The sequence below is a fragment of the Coptis chinensis genome, chromosome 2 (assembly GCF_015680905.1).
Source record: "Coptis chinensis isolate HL-2020 chromosome 2, ASM1568090v1, whole genome shotgun sequence".
In the NCBI taxonomy this organism is placed as follows: Eukaryota; Viridiplantae; Streptophyta; class Magnoliopsida; order Ranunculales; family Ranunculaceae; genus Coptis; species Coptis chinensis.
In genome coordinates, this window is record NC_141457.1 from 1,071,575 (window position 1) to 1,082,115 (window position 10,541).

Consider the following 10,541-nt stretch of genomic DNA (forward strand, 5'->3'; position numbering starts at 1 on the left):
GAAGACTCATAACGCTCACGTTTTCATGTTTTGGCGAGAGCCTCGTAATGCGACGAGGCCAATTGGGTTGGAAAGAAGACTCATAACGCTCACGTTTTCATGTTTTGGCGAGAGTTTGAATCTGACCCTAACTATGTGAAAACTCGATTCCAAACCAGACACAAACCGGATTTCTGCAGTCAGAAAATTCTGACGTGCCAACTTCCGAAGGATGTAACTCCTTCAACGTAAACCGAAATGCTATGGGCCTTTTTGAGTTTGAAAGAGGACAGCTAAAACTTACTTAACATGTTTTAATCAAAACCTATATCAATTTTTAAAGACATTGAAAATCGTCTCCAAATCAGACAAAATTCCTAACTAGAACAGGAACAAAACAACATCAATATTGGAACTAAGTGTACACCCATTTAAATACTTATCTAATTTAATAGAAGGGTTCATTGCTCAGGTAGGTCTTTTATACTAAAAGAAAATTTAAGAGATAAGTTTAAAACCGATGTAAATGTTGTGCTTATAGCCTTGTATAAGTCTGACTTGTAGGTTCATTATGCAAAAGAGAACCAATAGTTAAAGAGATTAAAAACTAATATATAGGTTAAGGCCCATGCACATTAATGTCTGACTTAGTTTAGCTTAACCTTATTATAACTAGGTGAGCAACAAATTAAGTTGTACCTCCTAGTTAGTCAAAACAGTTTCTGTTTGGACTCACAAAATTTAAGTCCACATATTCCTACGTAATCATCAGCACGTACTTATTTCATATTTTAAATATCATGAAGGTTAGCACAAGTTGTTACAATCAAATATTCCTTAGATCATCACCGACCATATAAGACACTTCAAATGTTTATTCTCATATCTATAAGCCACTTCAAAAGCAAATAAGTGATGCAGACACCACCGGCCATATAAACTCATTTATATCAAAAGAAATCTCAACGTCTGTAACTTAACACAGTATGCCCTTTTCTTTTCTTTTTTGGCTTTGATCAACATAACAATTTTTCATTTCAAATTTCCAATAAATAAATTCAGCACATCACTAATATAATTCATATGATAACTAATCAATTAAATTTAAAAATAATAAGATTTAGACTACTCACCAGAACTAATCGAAAAGCAAAAACATTAGTTTACGTAACAAACTCGAAATCAGGCGAACTCGAAAACCAACGGTAAGGTGTTGTCTTCCTCCACCTCTTTATCTTTCAAGCACTCTCAAGCAATAGCTATCTCTATCTTTTTATTCTGTACGTCTCTCTCTGTTTTTCTCTTGTATTTCAAAAACCAGAAAAAAATACTAATAAAGAGAGAGAGTTCGGTTGTAACCAAACCCCTCTAACTCTCCCACGTTTTTATCTTATCATATTTTACCTTTACCTTTATCTTTTCTTTTTTTCTTTATTTTTTTTTATATTATTATTACTTTTTAAACCCTAATAAATAGGGAAAAATATAAAGAAAATAAACGGGGTGTTATAAATACGCTGCACAAAGGTTAAGCATCTCATATGTCTTATCTTCCAAACAGTAAACATGTGTGCTATACTCATAGTAAAACAGTAATCATTTCTCGCTCATCCAAACAAATAATAGAAGCGCTATGTAGTATCTACCATAGAAAACACGTTTCTCCTAGAGTGCGATGGATTTAGCCAATACTGGCTTCTACGTACTATGTGAGTGTGATATGCCAATATGTGCCAGTGAGCACCACCACTGTAGTGTCAATTTATGTCAACGTGCTAAAATTTTGTCATCACCTAAATAAACAGAGTTGTAGGCTGTAATGTTCTTCAGTTCTTGGTGCTTCTGTAGAAATATCACGATTTCTACCACTATGGATACCATTGTTGATAAGACAATAATCACAATATTCCCCAACAATATTTTAATTGTAGGCTTGAAAGTTTTTAGGGAGAATTAGCGATACCCCCCACATTTAAAGATCTCTTATGTGATACCCCCCACATTTGAAGATCATTTGCGATACCCCCCACATTTTCAACTTCTGTCAGTCAACAGTTAGTTGACCGAGTCAAACCGTAAGAAAAAAACCCAAAAAACTATAAAAAAAAAAAGTTGACCGAATTAAATAGTGGAGGTTACCAAAATACCCCTCCACTTCGACACAACGGTATGCTACATAGTATGTATCATCCTTACTTTGGCAAACTAAAACTTTCAGTAAGAATGGTGAGAACCATGTGATAATGGAACTCAACAGGATGTTATATAGTATGTATCATCCAGAAAATGGTATGCTACATAGTATGTATCATCCTTACTTTGCAAGATTCATCAACTTTTCTAAAATTGAATCCAAAAACTATTAAAATGAATCCAAAACTGAATCCAAAAACTCTACATAATCCATATTCTCTACATAAACTGAATCCATAATCCATATTCTCTAAAGACAAAAAAAAACACACACACAAAAATCCATACACAAAAAACAGTCGAGTTGCTTGCTTCAATTACTTGATCTACTTGAAAAGTTGATGAATCTTACAAAGTAAGGATGATACATACTATGTAATATACTATTTTCTGGATGATACATGCTATATAACATCCTGTTCTGCCCCATTATCACTTGGTTCTCACCATTCTTACTAGAAGTTTTGGTCTGCCAAAGTAAGGATGATACATACTATGTAGCATAAAGTTGTGTCGAAGTGGAGGGGTATTTTGGTAACCTCCACTATTTAATTAGGTCGATTTTTTTTTGTTGAGTTTTTTGGGTTTTTTTTCTTACGGTTTGACTCAGTCAACAAACAAACTGTTGACCAACGGAAGTTGAAAATGTGGGGGGTATCGCAAATGATCTTCAAATGTGGGGGTATCGCCAAAAGAGATCTTTAAATGTGGGGGGTATCGCTAATTCCCCCAAGTTTTTATGATGACCAAGGCATCAGCCGATCAGCATATGAATCCCAGGGCCCAAGATGAAGCCCAAGCCCAAGCCCGAAAGAATGGGAAGGGCCGAAGAGGAATATGAAACACTTGTCTGGTATGATTTGAGAGTTGAGAATAGATAACAAGGAGGTTTATCAAGGGCCACTAGCTCAGTGCAACAAAATAATGGAAGCCAACATCCTTCCTCATCCTCTCTTCTCATCAAAATCATCCACCCCATTCCTTATTCTAAACCAACAATCACCTTTCACTACACGAATTTCCCTGCTGCCCGTTGTTCGCCGATCGCAGTCCCTCAAGGCCACTCCACCCACCACTAACAGCAGCAGCAATGGAGAGGATGGAAACAGTATACCATCCATGCCACAGCCAACCATACCACAACCTGATGCAGTTGAGATTCGTTTCCGAAGAGGTTCAAGAAGAAGAACAAGAGAAAAAGAAATGGACAGCAGTGGTGGTAGTTCAGCGAAGCCACGTTTACCTCCTAAGGACTGGGAGTCTATGACACTTGGAGAGAAGGCAGTGGAACTGTATATGGGAGAGAAGGGTGCACTTTTCTGGCTCAACAAGTTTGCGTATGCATCCATCTATATCGTCATTGGAGCCTGGATACTATTCCGCTTTGTTGGACCTTCACTTGGCCTGTACCAACTCGACACTCCACCTTTGTCACCCACCAGCATTCTTAAATAGTGAGTGGATCATAAGAAGAAATAGATAATAAGCATAACCAGTGAATTGATCAAGGATAGAAATAAATGTACACCAAGCATTGATATATCTATCCATCTTCCTTATCCTCATATTATCCATTTTCTCCCATGCTTACATTTTGCTAAGACAGACTTCTTCATATACAGGAAAGCGTTAGCTACTTAACCTGCCTCCTGTAACGTGGATGGTTTCCGCAAAGAGCGTTTCCTTTGTTGGTGATATCATCTTTTGATAAGGATAAGAGTATAAGACTGGTTCTGCCTTCATTTCTTCGATTTCACCCTGTTTAGTTTGGCCGGTATTGGATGAATTATCAGTCGTTTGAGCATTCGTAGCTGAAGTTGGCGCTGTTGGAGGGACTGCTTCTTGAGTTTCCACAGGTTGCAATTGATTTGCACCAATGCTTGAAGAACCAGAATGTTGTTTTTTAGCTTGTTTCCAGGTAGGTTCAACTTCTAGAGTTTCCGCACCTTGCTGTTGCTGTTGTTTCAATCAAATAGAGAAATTACACTACTGAGGTGTCAATATTGCAGAATATACATTAACCAGTGTTACTTACATTTCATGAAATCAATGTTGCCTTTAACTTTTAGCAATTCAATCCAACATATAAAATTAGTCTAGTCATAATGAAACCCAAGCATAATGAAACTACAAAATGTTAATGCTCCCTGATCCAAGATTGGGTTGCTTGAACTTGATTAACACAAGTGAAAGCCCCCTATCACCCGAACTTCAGTTCTTCCTACGAAGATGGAGTTTCTGATCAATGCAGAACAGTTTGAAGCCAGCTAAGTACCCATCACCAGTTCAACTAAAACTTGTATCTTACATCAGTAGTTTAGTAGACTAGTGATTCCTTTAAATCTACAATGCCACGGAGTTTTGTACCTAATTGTTGTTTTGTGTGATTAGTAGGGACTTGAAAACTTGAAAACACATCTACTGTCAATAGTACGATGTTTGCCTAGCATCAGTGCTTTTATTAGCTCAATGAAACATGTATTCTATATCACAAAAGCAGTACAACTGTACAAGTACAGCTAGAAAGAATCTGCTGCAACTTGCTGGCAGGGGACAACTATGTATCAGTAAATCCTGTATTGTTATGATGTCAATGAACCATTTAGCATGACCAGAAATGGGATGAAGCAGTCCCTAGAGTAAGCTGTTGTTACAAAGACGTCAGAGAAATAGAGAATCATCTTGTTGTCAGCTCTCTTATAAGATTTAATCAACTAGGAATTGGTTCAAAAAGAAGTTATGGAGTTTCTTGGCAGAGTTCATCCTTTTAGCATAAAGAGGATGATACAAGAGTATATGTGATGAACTAATCTACTTAATTAGTTGGTATTCTAGTCAATACTAAGATCCCAGGTCGTATGAGAAGCTTCAGTAATTGCTGGCTAGCTATCTGGAAGTTGTCTTCCTACAGCTGTTTTTTTTTTTAAATTTGTTGTAGTGCATTAATCTAGGACAGAAACAGAGGAATTCATTCTGGCATGCAGTTTAACAACGAACATGTGTAGAAGCTAGATTGCAATGATGTGCAGTTCAAGCTTATTGGGAGAACTTTTGAGGTTTGCAACAGTCAGTCCAAACCTAGCCTATTAGGTAGATAAGGAATTAGTATCCAGTATACGGAGTCTGATCCCTTTTCAGTTGAATGGCGAAAACCGAACAATAGAAAATTCTTGTAAACAGTAAACACTGACTGATCTGAAAGATAAAACTTACGGCGTTATGGAGCTATATAAGAGATAGTAATGAGTCTCTTTCTGCTTATCACAGGGTGAGACAGCAGATGAGGTCAAAAGGCATACAAACACTTTATGGTACTGCCTGCCATGTTTGAGTTATTTCAGCACAAACTACGCAGCTGATAAGCACCATTGTGATGCGGATAACCAACTAAAGGAATCAGAGAATTGATCTCCTAGCTGTCTTGTCAATAAAAAATCGAGCAGTACTGGTTTCCTGGGGAACTTCTCCCCCGTCATGGTGATAAAGAACTTATTCTGATTTCTGAGATGCAAGATCTTAAAAACACTAGTGTTTTATGTATCAGGTTGGATTCTGTGTAATTCCTAGCAAATTTTGTTGGGCCAAATTAACTATGGGGCAAAAAGCAGATCAATAGGCCTATTGAACAGGATGGCGTGGTGAGGTATGCCCAGTGCGTATAGATTACTTATTAACCTACTTGTGCATGTCATCGAGTACCTGATCAACGTGAGGTTTTGCTGTCGACTGACCAGCAACGAACTGCAAAATCTCATACAATTTTGTCTGACCGTAGCTTGCAGCCTTTTGCCAGTACAGAACTACAATATTCGTAGTGCTGGTCCTTAGTTCCAACACGTTATGATCAATATCTTTCTCATGTTTTGCAAGATATGGGGAAAGATGTGAATCATATACATATGTTGTGCCCTAAAGCAAACAAAACAAAACGGTGGAAAAACGAAACATCAAACACTACGTGCACAACTTATCTGAACTATTTCCCTAGTTTGAAATTTGATCCTATTCATACCTTTGGTTTAGGACACCACAATTATATGAAGAATGCCAACTTGGCAGTGTACATTGGTACCCTACAGTAAACAACATCAAATTAGAGAACCAGCGAGAAAACCATAGTTTTCAAATAGATTTTGAGACCTCTTACCATGAAATGAACACATCCCCAACCCTTTCAAAGACTGTCAGCAATGCAACTAAAACCCTACAAATTCAAGAACACAATTTTTATGCGGTTTTCTGTTACTAGCCTCCCAATGACACAAATGAAGCGAACCGTAATTCTTTTACCAGTATTGACACCAAAACCGAAGTTGCTCAATATCCGGCCTGTTCTTCTCTCCAATCTTATAGCACTCATAAGCCGGAAAAGAATATCCAAATATCATACTGCACATAGATAAATCATAAACTTCAGTATATTTCACGTCTTATGATAAAAAAAATATACTAGTTGAAGTTTAAGTTTAGCATTATACATGAGATGAGATAAATATGCATGCCAAATCTATACTTAAGGTTGTAACAGAACAGTAACTCACGGGACTTGGTAAAACAAGCCGATAATCCGATTAACCCATTATTTGACGTACAAGAGTAGGACTGCAACAGAGCAGGGCCCAAAATATCGCCGAGATATCCGATATCTCGCCGATATATCTCGGTAAATTGGTACACCGATATCGATTTTTCCGAGATATATCCACCGAATATTGAACCCCTTTTTTTCCGAGATATATCGGAATTTCCGATATGAAAGTTTATATCGCCGAGATAATCGATATTTCCGAGATAATCGATATATATCGGTTGACTTTTTGACCAATTGTTAATAATTTAATATTGAAATTTCCGAAATATCCTATATATCCGAGATATATCGGCGAGAGATCCGAGATATATCGATGAGATATCCGATATTTTAGAAACTTTAGACTGGTCACCAAAAGAACCGAGATATCCGATATATCCGATATATCTCGGTTTTTGGGTACACTGATATATTAACCGATATCGAAATTTTGGGCCTTGCAACAGAGTTCTACATTATTTGAAATTATTCCCATGCGTATTTCCTCTACGCCCAGGAGCGGAGTTCACTTTCTGCTCCCTAGCTCATAAAATGGATCGTTTTGGCTCTCTCAAGTGGTGCTGGTGAGCCCACATATCCAAAAACATGTGGTCTTAACCAATCCTAAATGTGGTGAGCTTGAACATCCCTTTTTCTACTACCGTACTGTAACTAGTTCCCTCTCATTGTCACTAACCATATAACTCAATCATGTCCTTAGCATTACACTCTCCTTTCCTCTCTTCCAACCTCAACTTATCTTCACCATCTCTTAAACTCACCACTCTTCGTCGCCCACCAACTTCTTATCCATGTATAAAGGCATTGGAACTTGATCAAAACACAGTAATACTTCTCACTCTTAACTCTATGCATTGCATTATATTATCTTTTCTTGATGTACATGTTTGTTCTCATTTTGCGCAAAACTCAGGTTATAGCTATATCGGTTGGGGTTGCTAGCGTCGCAGTTGGTATTGGTATTCCAGTATTTTACGAGTCACAAATCGACAATGCTGTAAGTTATTTCTCTCTCCTAAAGAACTGAGTGAATTTACAGATAAAGCAGGGGCACCTAACCTTTATGTTATCTGTTGTTGCAGTCTAAGAGAGAAAATACACAACCATGCTTCCCCTGTAATGGCACTGGTGCTCGTAAGTACACAGCATCTCCTTAATAAAGAATAATTTTATTTTTTTTCATTGTTAAAATGATTTGGACAATGGGAACCAATAATCACGACTAGATTTTTAGCTATATCACCTATAATTAATAATCGACTCAAGGTGTTTCACTAATTTGTATGAATGAGTAGTTGAACCTATATGATTTTAGCTGCCTGATGCACGACTTGTTGATCAACTACTCACTTACTCAGACTTGAATTCAGAATGTTGAGTAAAGTCATTATGGCGCCTGAATGAACGTGATCATCAAAATCCTGTCATATTTTTTTCCCTTAGACTAGCCTTTTTATTAGGAACTGAAGGAGATTATTGGTGGATAATGACAAATAATTGAAGAATTTTTGTATTTTTTGATATATGAAACAATAGCCAATAGGAATTCCCAGAAGCTGTGAGTCTAGTTCCAACCATAGGTTGAATTCGTTCACTCCTGAATGACGAACTTGGTAAACACAATCCGTGCGTGGTTTGGGATGTGAACCTACACACAAAATGACCAGAGTGAAAAGTGTTCTTGTTAAGGATACACATGCAACAGCCTAGGTGTATCATAGAGATTGTATATTTGTGTATCCTTAACAGATCTACATGGAGATCTCAACATCAACTTTAGTAGTTTATATATTTGTTATTAGCTATACTTCAGATTCTTTAATAAGGGATTATCTTGCGAAGTTTTGCTTATATCCTAAAGTAAGTACTTTATAGAAAACAGAGTAGTTGAACTTTATGTGAAGTGTTTGTTTCCAGAAAGTAGTCGAGCTCATTCTGAATGACTTTGCTTGCATTATGTCTCATCTTTTAAGTCGATTGGTGTGGCGCATTAAGAAATGTGGATAAGTGGCACTTGTAGCTGGCCGGAAATGCTATTTTCTTCCTTTTGCTGAACAAAGCTTCTAACAAAGAATAATGTTAAATGGAATAATATTTTTGTTTTCAGAGAAATGCAGATTCTGTGTGGGAAGCGGTAATGTGACGGTGGAACTTGGTGGAGATGAGAAAGAAGTTTCTCTGTGCATCAACTGTGATGGTGCTGGCTCTTTAACTTGCACTACTTGTCAAGGCTCCGGAATTCAACCTCGTTACCTTGATAGGAGGTATGGTCGCCTTACTATACTCATGAGTAGAGCATTCTCAAATCTCAATGGTTACAATTATTATTTCTTTAATTCTTTCAAGTTCACTAAAGCATTTTCAGACAATCGATGTATGTAAATGCTCAACACAGTGCATATGATTGATGGCACCTGGTCTTGTTTACTGTAGTAACAAGAATTTCCAAATGAATGGCTATAACTGACTATGAGAAAAAATTATTTTAACAATTAATTAACATGTGGTTTCGTGTTGAACAGAGAATTCAAAGACGATGATTGAAGATAAATGACACTTCTGAGTTCGGAGTTAACAGATTTGGTGATCTTGCCGCAACTCATTTTGTAATATTATCATTTATTTTGTTCATCACGGAAATGTATACTTGGCATAATTTTCATATTAAATTTTTTGTTCCGAGTTTGTAATCTGCAAGCTCTTTATAGATTGCAGGAATATGGAACAATGACAAATAATTCCAACACAGTCACATAACATTGTTTCCAGTAGAGATGATTTTTTGTTTTGTTTTTTTGAAACTGTTAGGGGTTCGGCTGACCCCAACCTGTAGTCATGAAAATTTTGTGTACAGATTACCTTTTGCATCATTTTCCACTATTATATATTTTTATATATTTTGTGTACAGAGATGAATTTGAGTATCACTCAACATGTCGTAACGATGAATGTTGGGTTTGTAATATTATCGAACTGAGGGATGGCTTTTTAGGATCAGAAAATTAGTTTAAGGGAGTCGGTTAAGAATTTTTTGGACTCCTAAGATACAGGCATAATAATTTTAGTTTTTACACCCAAGTTTGATCAAAATTAGAATTTGACACCACTTTTAGAAGCAATAGACAAAATTACCCTATTTAATTATTTGCAACTACTTCTACAATATGTGAAACAACGAGATTTCCTCTCCTATAATCTCTTAAAAAATTCATAAATTTTAAATGCATTTGAAAGTAAGTGTTTTTTTAACAAAATTTCATAAATTTTAAATGAATTTAAAAGTATACATTTATTTAAATATTGTGCATTAAAATGCATTTTAACTTGTTCAACATTTTAAAATGCATTTAAGTTATTTTGAATTCAACATTTTAAAACATATATTCCATGTCACTATTTCACTCATAACCACCTACCTTTATATTTAAAAATACATATAACGAAAAAACTAAAAATATTATGCATCCAATATTTTGTGGAGGCATTTGACACTAGTCTTTAAGTTTAAACCCCAAACCACTAGACACTAAACCCAAAATCTTTATAAACTAGACCCTAAGTCTAAATCCTAAAGACCTAAACCTTAAGACACTAAACCTTAACCCCTATAAACTAGACCCTAAGCCTAAACCCTAAACCTTAAGACACTAAACCCTAACCCCTATATCATAAATTTCTAAACATGAAATCCTAAACCAACCCGTTGCATTTAATAGTAGTTAATCGAACCCACAAAATAAATAATCAAATGCATTTTGTATCTACATTTTAAAATGCG

General features: G+C 36.1%; 3 protein-coding genes across 3 annotated transcripts; 2 read left to right on the top strand and 1 right to left on the bottom strand.

Annotated features, from left to right (window-relative positions):
- Positions 1 to 3,030: 3,030 nt before the first annotated feature.
- LOC147514287 (uncharacterized) lies at positions 3,031 to 3,789 on the top strand. The gene has a single exon (XM_086582365.1). The coding sequence runs from the start codon at positions 3,097 to 3,099 to the stop codon at positions 3,625 to 3,627; it is 531 nt and encodes a 176-aa protein (XP_086438491.1). The 5' UTR covers positions 3,031 to 3,096; the 3' UTR covers positions 3,628 to 3,789.
- A 1,933-nt stretch (positions 3,790 to 5,722) lies between these two features.
- Positions 5,723 to 6,692, bottom strand: HVA22G (HVA22-like protein G). The gene is given in 4 exon segments (XM_086582376.1): positions 5,723 to 6,081; positions 6,185 to 6,245; positions 6,320 to 6,376; positions 6,463 to 6,692. Coding segments are annotated over 4 exon segments (459 nt in total). The 5' UTR covers positions 6,570 to 6,692; the 3' UTR covers positions 5,723 to 5,847.
- Positions 6,693 to 7,327: 635 nt separating this feature from the next.
- LQY1 (DnaJ/Hsp40 cysteine-rich domain superfamily protein) lies at positions 7,328 to 9,669 on the top strand. The gene is made up of 5 exons (XM_086582387.1): positions 7,328 to 7,588; positions 7,677 to 7,760; positions 7,846 to 7,897; positions 8,871 to 9,027; positions 9,286 to 9,669. The coding sequence occupies exons 1-5, from the start codon at positions 7,454 to 7,456 to the stop codon at positions 9,305 to 9,307; spliced, it is 450 nt and encodes a 149-aa protein (XP_086438513.1). The 5' UTR covers positions 7,328 to 7,453; the 3' UTR covers positions 9,308 to 9,669.
- Positions 9,670 to 10,541: the final 872 nt, after the last annotated feature.

What these genes read in the sequence shown, in the direction of transcription:
- LOC147514287 (XM_086582365.1), top strand. Translation starts at nt 3,097, where the DNA reads ATGGAAGCCAACATCCTTCCTCATCCTCTCTTCTCATCAAAATCATCC.
- LQY1 (XM_086582387.1), top strand. Translation starts at nt 7,454, where the DNA reads ATGTCCTTAGCATTACACTCTCCTTTCCTCTCTTCCAACCTCAACTTA. An exon ending in TGGAACTTGATCAAAACACA is followed by an intron (nt 7,589 to 7,676) that starts GTAATACTTCTC and finishes CGCAAAACTCAG; the next exon opens with GTTATAGCTATATCGGTTGG. An exon ending in CTGTAATGGCACTGGTGCTC is followed by an intron (nt 7,898 to 8,870) that starts GTAAGTACACAG and finishes TTTTGTTTTCAG; the next exon opens with AGAAATGCAGATTCTGTGTG.